Source organism: Penaeus vannamei, chromosome 42 (genome assembly GCF_042767895.1).
Source record: "Penaeus vannamei isolate JL-2024 chromosome 42, ASM4276789v1, whole genome shotgun sequence".
Classification (NCBI taxonomy): Eukaryota; Metazoa; Arthropoda; class Malacostraca; order Decapoda; family Penaeidae; genus Penaeus; species Penaeus vannamei.
Window position 1 is genome coordinate 13,189,536 of NC_091590.1, and position 12,500 is coordinate 13,202,035.

At 35.3% G+C, this 12,500-nt stretch overlaps 2 protein-coding genes across 4 annotated transcripts in view; one reads left to right on the forward strand and one right to left on the reverse strand.

Annotated features, from left to right (window-relative positions):
• Positions 1-877, forward strand: part of LOC113824643 (thioredoxin-2) — an 11,404-nt gene extending 10,527 nt beyond the window's left edge. Inside the window, exons 3-4 of the mRNA XM_027377405.2 lie at positions 1-91; positions 444-877. The exon at positions 1-91 is cut by the window's left edge and continues 35 nt beyond it. Of these exons, the coding sequence (XP_027233206.1) occupies positions 1-91; positions 444-506 (154 nt within the window). The 3' untranslated portion in view covers positions 507-877. The remainder of the gene's footprint in view (positions 92-443) is intronic.
• A 6,035-nt stretch (positions 878-6,912) lies between these two features.
• Positions 6,913-12,500, reverse strand: part of LOC113824671 (zinc finger protein 271) — a 12,328-nt gene continuing 6,740 nt past the window's right edge. For all 3 annotated transcript variants that reach the window (XM_070118378.1, XM_027377433.2, XM_027377432.2), the window contains exons 3-10: positions 12,484-12,500; positions 12,158-12,235; positions 11,567-11,718; positions 10,751-10,820; positions 10,396-10,481; positions 9,013-9,142; positions 8,508-8,662; positions 6,913-7,894 (exon numbers count right to left, since the gene is read on the reverse strand). The exon at positions 12,484-12,500 is cut by the window's right edge and continues 99 nt beyond it. In XM_070118378.1, coding sequence (XP_069974479.1) covers positions 7,104-7,894; positions 8,508-8,662; positions 9,013-9,142; positions 10,396-10,481; positions 10,751-10,820; positions 11,567-11,718; positions 12,158-12,235; positions 12,484-12,500 — 1,479 coding nt within the window. In that variant the 3' untranslated portion in view covers positions 6,913-7,103. The remainder of the gene's footprint in view (positions 7,895-8,507; positions 8,663-9,012; positions 9,143-10,395; positions 10,482-10,750; positions 10,821-11,566; positions 11,719-12,157; positions 12,236-12,483) is intronic.

Consider the following 12,500-nt stretch of genomic DNA (forward strand, 5'->3'; position numbering starts at 1 on the left):
GAAGGTGGATGTGGATGAATGTGAAGACATTGCCCAAGATAACCAGATTGCATGCATGCCTACTTTTCTTTTCATGAAGAATGGCCAGAAGGTAAGGGCTTCTTCTATTTTTATGTTAATGTTGTGATATATTTTTTGAATATTTAAGAATTTCCACTCATAGAGATTTTTTTTTTTTTTTTTTTTTTTTTTCCATTTTTTAATTTGTCCTTAAGCAAAGAAAAGAAAAAAGAACCCCAAGCCCATGTCAAGAATTGACATTAGATTTGTATTTTTTTTTTATTTTTTTATGTTTAGCTTTTTGAGAAAGAATGGCATTAGTTTTGTTTCTTTGTATTTATTCATTTATTATTATTATGATTGTGTTATTATTACTATTATTGTGTGTGTGTGTTTATTCACTTGTTTTGGGCATTGCATATAATAGGAGATCGGTTTTGCAGCTTGACAGCTTGTCTGGTGCCAACTATGATAAGCTCCTCGAACTCGTTGAGAAGAACAAGTAAACCATTCCACTGCTCTCTCTGGCACCAAGAGCATGAAAGATGGACCATCTTTGCAAATTAGATCTGCTAATAGTATTTTGTTTTAGATTCATTGTGTGTGATTAAAGACAAAAATGGAGCTGTTTTGTTATTTATTTTGTCATAGATGTTCACTTTTTTCCAAATTTCTCTGTAAAAGATGATATAGCACCTCTTTATTGAAAATTTATCATTGTTTTGATAGAAGGTAGTTTAGGCGGCTAATTATTTCAGGTGAATATCCAAGATCTTTTCATTATTGCATTATATTTAGTACCAGTGACTGTTTGTGCCTTCCTATGTAATGTTGAACTTGGATTTATAAGATTTCAATAAAGTCTGAATATCTACCATATAATCCTTTTGATATTCAACCTATATGCCAAATCCAAAGTCAAGATGAATTTCAATTGCCTTTTAAACTGATAACTGCTGTTTTGATATTCAGCAGTAAGGAGTTAAATTTCTGATAAATGGTGAAGCATTAATTTCAAACGTGGGTTGAAACTGAAAAAGGTTGTGAGAATGTAGATTGTGAAGATGCTTTTGTAAAATCTGTTGCTTTTGACAGACTGGGTGCTAGGTATGAAAATTTTAGTCATGCCGATGGTATGTAAAGTCCAACTGCTGTGCAAGTAATGTCCAATCTACTTCCAAATTTACTTTTGTGTGTTGCCAGTTCCTCTACTGCTACTTTTGATTCTTGTTACCATAACACTAATATGAGTAATATGAGCACGAGTTGAAATTAGCAGTTCATGCACTGACAGCACTAAGTGGTTAAATTTGAAATGGCAGGGCCTGTACAATGCCATGTAGGGGCCATAGATATTCAGAAACTTACATTAAATGGAAAAAGAAATAATACGCATCTGGAAATTGTAAACAAAAAAACAAAAAAAAACATGAAAGGTTTAGAAAAAAATGAGAAAATAAAGTCCTATCCAATGTGATGAGAAAGAAGCTTTATTCAGCTAGTAAATTGTCGCCCAATATTAAAACTAAAATCAATAGAAAAAGAGCATTATTTATTAATTTATGATTTTAAATAATTTTCACTCCATGCTTTTGCTAAAAAAATGACAAGCACTTCTTTTGTGCTGAAGAATTGCTCTGGGGAAATTTTAGTAAACCATGTTGAATCATTTGAATACTTTGAAAGGGCTACTTTGGTATATGAAAATTTTTTTTTAGCTGGAATAGATATATTTTGGATACTATCCCACCCCACCAAGGTAATATAAGGAAATGGAAATGATGAGAAAATATGAATATTTAAAACTACCACACTGACTCAAAACCTTATGTAACATGCATAAAGCCTCACAAATAGCAAAAACCACAAACCCTTTTATGAAGGATTAGCAGAGCTGTAAAATACAGTATAGTGACTTTTTCAAGAAGAAAAAACAATGGAATTAGACAAAGTATGAATAAAAGACAGTCAGTGATATATGTTTTGCTGAAATAGCATACAATTCATAAGATATGTTCACATTCATTGTTATGTATTTACTAGATACTTCAAAGTATGAACTTTTTGATATTTATCATAACCATTGAATCCGGGTACACATACTAAAGTACACAGACAAATTAACAACAAATATTGTTCATGAAATGAGAGAAATGAAATGGGATACAAAATATTTAACCTAGTTTGTGTTAATCAGTGTTTAGCCTGTGGAAAAAGCTTGTTGTTGTTGTGGGGAGGCTTAGGAGATGGAGATTGAGGCCTAAGGCAGGGGCTTCAGCCCATACAACTATTTTTGCATGAACTTTTCCTTCTCTTCTTCATCCCCTTCTGTCTACTTCCTAAGTTGTGAGAGTGTTGAAAGGTTAGCTTTGTGTCAGTCATGATCAGCCTCAGGGAGCCATGGGTATGGTAGTCCTTTGATTGATTGCTTAGCCCAAGCCCTTACCACTTGTGGGGAACCTGAGGGGTAGACCTTTTCTTTTCCCCACATATTTCAGGCTCACCATGTATAGGGGCATTAAGACTTGCCCTTTAATCATCTAGCCTATTTAAATTATTTTGTTGGTTTCCCAACCCTGGCTCTGACCACTGATACTAATACTCCCTCTTTGATGGTTACTGACAACTCCATCTGTTCCGACCCACCCACCCAAGTCATTATTCAACCTTCAGAATGTAGCCCTTCCTCTCGCCCAACATTATCCACTCCATCTCGTGCACAGTATTCATCACTGTCTACCCCCCCTCCTTATTACTACTATTCATCCTTAATACCCTCAGTACTACTTCACTCCACACCATTCATCCTCCCGCCCTCATCCTACTGCTTCCACCTCTGCAAATCTTTTAACTACTCTCTTTGGCCCAACCAAGTGGGATTGATTCTTTGATTCCCCCTACAGCCCCTTACTCTGATAATACCCTTCTCTTCCAACAATGTCTCATTCTGGTCGTTCATGCCTGGTGACAGTTATATCAGCACATGCACTATCTACCCTGACTGAACTCACTAGTAATCATATTCCTGCCGAACCTCTCTCCTCTTTTAATACTTGTACTGGACCTGTTTCTGTCTCCCTGACTGCTTGCCTATCTATGACAAGAACTGGTCAGACTGAAAATTACCTACATGACTGCCTTGTTATGATGCAGTAGTAGTACAGTGCTACAATATTCAACCCAGCGCCCAGAGACCAGCATAAGTCCTACCCCAATATTGCCAAGATTAACTCCCTCATGAAGTTTAAACGGTATGGTGTCTTACCCATTCCAACTATATCAACCCCTTCCTTGTCAGTGTCAGAAATGGTGGCATTTTGGCCAACCAGCCAAACATTGTCACTTCACAGCTCGCTGTCCTCTTATGTGCCCAATCTTGTCATGACTGTTCAAATTGCTCTGCTCAATCACGTACATGTGCCAGTTCTGGTGGATCCCATAATGTATTTCATAGGAGCTGCTCTACTTATAAGCTTGAATTTGAGGTTGCAGTTCTCAGATTGAAAATAGGCCTCTCAACATGAGGCCAGACAGGAAGCACGAGGACAAGGTTTTCCTCTCTCTATAAAGCTGTCCTTCACTTTGCTCATCTCCCATCTTTTCAAGATGTCTCAACATCTCCCCCAGTATCTCTTCCTTCTACCCTGAACCTTCCTACCTTTACTCCCCCTCTCAGCCAGTCATTTTCCTTTCCCAGTCTAAATCCCCATACACCACTCTCTACCACTTCTATGATGCTTAACCCTCCTCTTCTTCACTTTATCTGCCACACCAGACAACCAAAACATTCTTCTCCTACCACATCCTCTCTTACACCCTCCTCTTCCTTTGCTCATCGGATATCTATCCCCTCTTCTTCCTCACAAGAGAACCTTTGTTTCTCAGACCTCTACACTCAACTTCCCTTCAGGAACTCTTGAAGACATCCAAAACTTCCTAAAGATGACCCAAGGGATCACCCTGCTCTCTCATCCACCCTCCAATCCCTCTTCATATTCGCTCTACATTTAAAGTATTTGCTGATATCCATCCTCCTTCTCCTCTAGTTCCCCTTACCTCCTTTCCTCCCACACCCTCTCAACACACCCAATCCTGTCATTCTGTATGTGCACCACTCCCTCTGTTCCCCATTATCCTTACCACTCCTACCTGGATGCTCACATGAATCCCTTCTGTCACAACAGTGTCCTTCTCCTAACCCTCCCTTCTTCCTAATACTTCACCACCTCCCCCAGTCCATTTTTTACATTCCCCGAGATTATTATTCTCCTACTTCTCCAAAAGCCATCTGTTTTCCAATGTCCCAATGTCTTTCACTAATTTCTGCTGTACTTCATTTGCTCCCCCTCTTTACCCTTTTCAGTACCTTAGTAACCTATAATGCTGTAAAATCTTTGACATCTAACACATTTTGTTCTAATCGTTAACTCATCTTTTTCCTTTTCACCACAGTACTTTACCACAGTGCTATATGACCTTTGATGTCTAACACATTAATTTGTTTAACCATTAACCATTAGTTATTATCTTTTGGAAAATAAAGTTTATGCCATCCACATATTTCTACCCTACACCTTACTCCATATCCTCCTGGAGATAGTGGAGGAATCAACAGTCTCATCCAATGTGATAGTTATTCACTGACTGGTATTCAATGATGTTTTTAATACACCATGTTATTCTGCAATAGCCATCAAGCTAAGATACAGAGATTACTGATGCATTTTACTTGCGCCATTCTTAATCTGTGAGGTATCTATATTATGTGAAGCACCAGTAGGATATAAGTATAAACATCACCCTTCCACCATGATTAAACTGTCTGAACATCTGTGAAAAGCAAATGAACTGAAAGCACATACTTATTGTGTGTTGATAAAGTATGCTTTTATACAATAATATATCTAAACAGAAAAAGAATGTTACACACAGGAATGGTGATCTTAGTGAAAACTGGGAACTCCCAGTTTCCTTAAAGAACAACAGCTATGGAGTTAAATGCTCAAGGGAAAAATCAGAATCACAGGTAACATAATATTACCCTTCTTTATGTACTCTTGGCTATGACATAAACAATTTAGTAGATAATAAGGCTAAAAAGAGGCTTTCACCCCACTTTTAAGGGACTATTTCTCCTCAGTAAATGCACCCATGGCATAACTGTGCATAACTTAGAGCAGGCTTAACCATGCATGATGCAAAGATGTCATCCCAGTGTAAGGGGCTACCATGTAAGAGGAAATCATCCTGGTGTGAATGCTTTTACCTTGGTGAAAATGGTCCTGATTCATTGGTATAATCTTGGTATAATCTTTAAACACTATATTTCTTTCTTAATGCATATAAATTAACAGCTTCAGTCCAATGCACATTTATTACTCACCATTTGAAAAGCATACTAAAAGAAACTCATGGAGGAAATTTACCCTGAACATGCTCACCAATTCTCGCCCAAAGGAAAAAGTCCCTCTGGTAATTGTACTTCAAAAAATCTGGGCAGGTCTCTAGACATTTGATTTGTGTTACACCGAAGCTTATGTGCAAGTGACTCCATTAAGAACAAACATGGACATTTGGATAATCATGCACATTATATTGCTAAAACTCATTCACTGAAAATGCAGAAATGGAAATAATCATATCTATACCTGTGCAATATATCACATTTCCATCGTACTTCTCTATACATTCTAGAGGTTTTATAGAATCTGTAGTTTGAACACTTGCATTATTTTTCATATTATCTTTAATCCCAGTTTTGGTTCCCATATTACATTGTTTGATTCAGTTGCTGTATGATGTATTTGTGATTTACTCTCTCTTTTCTTGAACCGTAAATATTAATGACTTTCTCCAGCTAACTACCCTTATAATGTCAGTGATAACTCGATCTCTCATAACCATTCTGGATGAATGTGCATTTGTAGTGTAATTGGTGAGATGCTTAGACTAACCAAAACAAAAGGAAAACAATAAACAGTACATCCAGCACACAATATCTAGATTTATTTTTGCCAGAACAAATTTTTATTAGTTTTCATGATTGATCTAATATTCTGAATCTTGTAAGTGTACACTATGTTCACCTAATAATTTCTTGTATTTGGGATTTAGAAATTCAGCTGTATATCAAGTTTTTGTATATTCTTTCCTTCCTGCAGTTATTTATTTAAAGCATGACCATTATGTGATATACTTACCTATCTGTGAAAGCTTTGGGCTGTAAAGAGATTGGTTGAAAAAACAAACTTTTCCTGACTTTTTCCAGGCATTTTTCACCTTTTACACCATTCATAATGACAAGTTGGCTGTTGGTGTAGGAATTCTAAATAGCTATATATTCATCAACTCTTATTTACACCTATCAAGAAATTTAGATCTTATATACCTCTATAATCATCTCCTTGATTTAACTGCTATTGGGTTGTGGGTAAATAAAATACATGCTTAATAATCTCAAATCAGTTCTCAAAATCCTTACTTATACATTTCCCATGCATCTAACATAAATAGGCCAATACACAACACTGTTTACTATAACTATTTTTATACATCTTTTAAAATGAGATGATGAAACCTTTGGTCATCGAAAGGGCTTTCTGGTTGTCAGAAACTGATTCTATTTGTCACTTTGGTGAAGCAGACTCTGAACTTCTCAATATCCTCCATGTGGAATTTAGCATAGAGCATGGAGTAAAGATCTGTTTCTAAATTGAAATGGAAGTAATTATTCTGTATGAAAAGGAAAATTGATTCTTTGCTCTTCAGATTAATACATAGCTATAAATGGCTTCTAGGATCGAACCAAGTATAAGAGCCTTGTTAGAAGATTATATTGGTATAGTATGAAAGAGTATTGGTTCTGTGCGTAATTTTTTTTTATATCAAAAAAGTTTGGACTGAATAAAAGACTTTATTGTTGTGTCAATTTATATATTCATTTTTTCTCTAAAGAAAATAAAAATGTAAAAAAAATAACATATCATAAATATAAAAATTAGAAGATATATACATATAACAACCACAACACATATATACATATTAGAACAGTTTATTAACAACAAAAGGATATACAAATATGTTTACAAAGTAGTAGTCACAATTCATCCAATAATAATGGAAACCTCTGACCCATTTTCTGGGAAATTGATCTGCAGTGTCACATTTTCCTCTACTCCAGCATTACTAATAGAGGGAATATTGATTAAAGTTGGCTGTGAGTTGTCTCCATCCACCGTCACCAATGTATATATTGTGGAGTCCATTCCTGAGCTGTCCTGGGCATCCTGTGGCAACTCTGAGCAAGTGTCCAGGTTAACACACTCTCTAATGATGTTGTCATCAGCCATCACAGCAAAAGCTTGTGAGAGAACGTCAGCCTCATGCTTGCCTGAGAGGGACGGGACTCCTTCTAGGATAGTACTATTTTCGTAGGTGTCCGGTGAATTTGATTGTTCGAGAATTTCGTTGACTGGGTGTGACGTCTTGTGAGCCTGCGGATGCACTTCTCTGAAGCTTGTGCTTGGGACTGCTTCGTTGATGGGCACAATATTTCCTGAGACCTGTGCTATTAAATGGCCAACTGATGTGCTTGTCACATTATTGGGAACCAATCCAGCCACAGTAGTTATATCACTGATGCTGTTGTCTGATATCAGGTGAGTGACCTCAGCCATGTCACTCAGAGTAGTGTTGGGGACAAAGTTGCTGAGGGCCTCTGCAGCATTTGGGTCGTGAGAGTCATTTGTACAGTTCTCGACTGGTTCGTACTCCATGTAGTCATTTGCTTTCTTGAGAACAGTGTACTCTGTGCAATTTATGTTTGATGATTTGTCCTGAGCCATCTGACTGCAAAAATGAGTTTTCTGCTCCCGTCTACTTGTGAAGCTGTCTCCTGGTAGTGGAAATAAATAAAGAATACATTGTACTTTATTCTTGTACTTTAAAACGTAATGGAAACCATCAATCAAAATTTACTTAATTTCTATATCTGCTTAAAAATACAGCTTTAAAACTGCATTAATCCCAGTGAAAGAAAATTCTGTATCTTTAAATAAAAAATAGAATAGAAACATGTTTAAATAATACTGTAAGTTTACTGGAAAAATAAGTATAGGTAAAAATGTAAGTTCTGAGTATATTAAAATGTAGTAAATAATGTATGGTTTTGGTTTAGCAAATGCAAGCTTTTATGAAGTAAACAGCAGAAGACTGTATTGTCTGAAAAATTCTCAAACTCACAACATAATGCTTAAAGAGCATTAAAGTCATTAATTAAACTGTAGTATACTTAGACAAAGAAGAAGAAGAAGAAAAAGAAAAAAAACATCTCTCAACCCTTTGCAGACAAAATAATTCACCTAAAAATCCACCTATCCTTTAAAAATAAGTCAATCCATTTATAAAACCCTTCCATACCCCAAAGGAACCTATCTACCAAAACAACGACAACAAACCAACTCCTCTATTCACCTGTTCATTATATCTATCAATCATCGTCAACCTACCACACTTTGGACAAGAGAAGACCCTCTGTGTACTGTGTTGCTGCATGTGTGTGTTCAGGTTTCCTTTCAGGCCAAATCTCTTTCCACAGTGGATGCAGGTATAGTTTCGCTCACCGGTGTGGGTTACCATGTGTCTCTTCAAGCTCTGGCTGTACCTGGGAAGGGGAGATATCATGTGTAAGCAAAACTGGCACAGTAAATAACTTTAGTAATAATAAATTTTAGTAGTAGTAGTAATAATAATATTATAATGGTAAATAGTAAAAGTAAATAATAGGAGTAAATAACAATAAAATTTTGTCTGTGCATTTGTACTTCATAGTTTTCCTTTCTATTCTTTGGGCAAAAAGTACAAGGTCAAGTAATATGCCAAATATAGACGTACTATGTGTGCACATGTGTATGTGTGGATGACCCACAAAGTTTAAATATGTAACAACCATGGATTTATGTACTTTGTGTATATAAATGTATTCATGAATATGTGAACCAATGAAAAACTCACCTAAAGCTTCTGCTACATACAGTGCAAGTAAAAGGCAGAATATTCCAATGGATCAGATAATGGCGTTTGAGAACACTCAGGCTTGGGAACTCACGCGAACACTCCTGACATTTATATGGAGGCTTGGAAGCTGTAAAGGAGATGAACAGAGAGAGGGTCAGAAGAGGAAAATATTACAGGTATACCAATAACATAAATTCTATAATACAAAGCTAGAAGGATAAAATAAAACAACATTAAAAAGAAGATACAAACAAAAATAATAATAATATGCAGAAGGAAAGACAGAAAAAAGAAAAAAAAGAAAGAAAAAAGGAAATGTAGAAAAAGGAGAATATCAAAAAAATATCCTACGCAATGCATACACATAAGAAGACGAAGAAAAATGAGAAGAAAAAGAAGAAAATGGTGGTGCAGAAGAAGAAGAAGAAGAAGAAGAAAGTGAGGGAGAAGTAGGAGAAAAAAAAGAAAAAAAGGAGAATAAGAATAAGAATAAGGAGGAGAAGAAGGTGAAGAAGAAGAAGAAGAAGAGAAAAAAAGGAGGATGAGGAGATGAAAAAGAAGAGGAAGAAGAAGAAGAAGAAGAAAAAAAGAGGAATGAGAATGAGAAGAAGAAGGAAAAGTAAAAAAGAAGAGAAAGGAGAAGAAAAAGAAGAAGAAGAAGAAGAAGAAGAAGAAGAAAAAGACGGAGAAGTAGAAGAAGAAGGAGAAGAAGAAGAGGAAGAAGGAGAAGGAGAAGAAGAAGAAAATTAAGAAAAGAGAGAAGAAGAAGAAGAACAAGAACAAGAAGAAGAAGAAGAAATAATAATAAGAAGATGAAGAAGAAAAGAAGAAGAAGGAGAAGAAAATGAAGGAAAAAAAAGAATGAGAAGAAAAAGAAAAAGAAGAAGAACAAAAATAAAAAGAAGAGGAAGGACAGGAAGAAGAAAAAGATAATGGAGAGGGAGAAGAAGAATGAGAAGAAAAAGAAAAAGAAGAGGAAGAAGAAAAAGAAGGAAAAAAAGGATGAAGAAGCAGAAAAAGAAGATGATGAAGAAAAAAAGAAGAAGGAAAAGATTAAAAAAGAAGAGAAAGGAGAAGAAAAGGTGGGGAAGGGGAAGGGGAAGGGGAAGGGGAAGGAAGAGGAGAAGAAGGAAAAGAAAAAGAAGAATAATAAGAAAAGAAAAGATGGAGAAGAAAAGGAAGACAAAGAAAAGGAAGATGGAGACGAAAAGAAAAGGAAGACAAAGAAAAAGAAGAGGAAGGAGGAGAAGAAGAAGGAGAAGAAAAAGAAGTAGAAGAAGAAGGAGAAGAAAAGATGATGGAAAAGAAGAAAAAGAAAAAATTAGGAAGGAGGAGGAGAATGAGGAGAAACAAAAGAAGGAAAAAAAAAAAAATCCTTACCTTGGTGGGTGACTTCATGCATCCTAAGTTTCAGAGTTGTAGGGAAAAGAACACCGCAACTTGGGCACTGGAACCCTCTATCCGCCCTGCAAGCACAGCAACAGATAGAATAATAGTGCACATAAAGAAGGGGGGGGGATACACATCAAATCTTTTTTGGGAAAATCCCTCCATAGAGGGTAGGGTAAAGGAAGGTAAGGTAAGGTAAGGTAAGGTAAGGTAAGACAAAGTAAGATACGGAAAGGCAAAGAAAGCTAGGATAAGACAAGGAAAATCACCATATTCTACTCTTTCTTTCCCCTCACTGTTATTCTTATTGAACCTTCACATTGTAAATATATATGATAATACTCACGCAACTCCTCCTTTGTCATCATTCTTAGGCGTGGTACTACTGTGCTTGACTCGCATGTGCTGCATTAAGTCTGGAAAGTAAAAACAGCGATTTAGCTCTGAATTACGTCTTTTATTCTTTTTCAAGTTTACTTTATATTATCCATCAAATTCAAACAAAGGGGGCTGAGATATGGATAACTAAAACATGTAGACACAGTACAAATGAGAAAGAACGGCTCAATCCCTTTATTTCTTTTCTCTTCTTTTCAATATTACATCTGTGTCAGAACTAACTATTTACTGATGAAGATATAATACTGAAACATTTAGTTTACCTCTTGCATTAAGGAATTGTTAAATCTCTTTCAAACCTTTTCTTTATTTGGTAAAAATCATACTGCTTAGTCACTGAAGTAATAAGTAACAACAATTAGATAAAGCAAAGACAAGACCCTATTCTACAAGGTTTAAAATCTAAATAATGTACTATAAAAATAGAATTCCCATTCCATAAGTAACAGCTGTATGTACTGTCCCCTTATGAACTTCATAAAAGATGGAGAGCATGTAGCTACTATATACATCATAAGACAAAATATACAGCATATCTTTCCAAGACAAATTTTATAGCAGTCTACTGATCAAAAAGACACAAGTATTACTAAGGTATCCATATTCCATTAATATTTCTGGTATCCAATATTCAATCAGAAAAAGTGAGGAATAAGGAGAAGAAGAAGAAGAAAGAAAGAAAGAAAGAAGGAAAGAAAAAAAAGAAAAAGAAAAGAAAAGAAAAGAAGATGAAGAAGAAGAAAAACAGGCAAAAAACACCAACCTTGCTTTCTCATATACTTCTTGTTGCAGTGTATGCATGAATGAGACTTGTGTGAGTTGTCATGCATCTCCATATGCAGCTTTAGGTGTGAGAGTCGTAAAAATTTCTTGTCACAGTGCTTACACTGGTGAGTACCACGTCCAGTATGCAATCTGAAAGTAATGTTGTGAGGATTGATAAACTTACACATATATAAAGTTGCGTATAATCTTATAGTTAAATACTAAAGGAAACGTAAATGTATATGAAAGTTAAATGAACAAAAACAAACTTGTATGGTTAACAACAGAAGTATGAAAAAATCTTCCTAATGTCTGATAATGGAATAACAATTCTTTAAATGTGCCTAACATCAGAGAATCATCTGGGTCAGGGTCACTTGACCATTAAATTCGCTGGTAGGGAAAAGAAAAGAAAAAAATCAAATGAAAAAATTTAAAAAAGAAGAAAAAAAAATAGGGAAAAAAGAAAAAAAGAAAATCCTTTGCCTCTAAGTACAATACATCATGTCACACATGAAAAATATATTTCAAACTGGGTATCAAATGTACTGAACTACATGTTCAATATTATCTCAAATCTTCTACATACCTCATGTGGTCAACCAAGTATCGCTGTAAACGGAAAGTTTTGTGGCAGACAGAACACTTTGGCTGCCCTGTCTCATTACTGGAAAAAAAAGAAAAAAAGAGAGAAAAAAAAAAATGAATCTTACTTTGATTGGCAGACAGATCTAAAAAGTCTGTTTAAGTTCTATATGTCTATATTTTCCATTTTATCAAAATATCTTTATGTTTTCTATAAAATAATGAAATAGAACCTTTCTAAACTACACACATCCTCTTATTACCACCGATAGATAAAGCTACACTTTCTATTCCCTTTGCATTTCTAAATCTTATTTATACTATGCTTACCTGCTTGCATTTCTTAT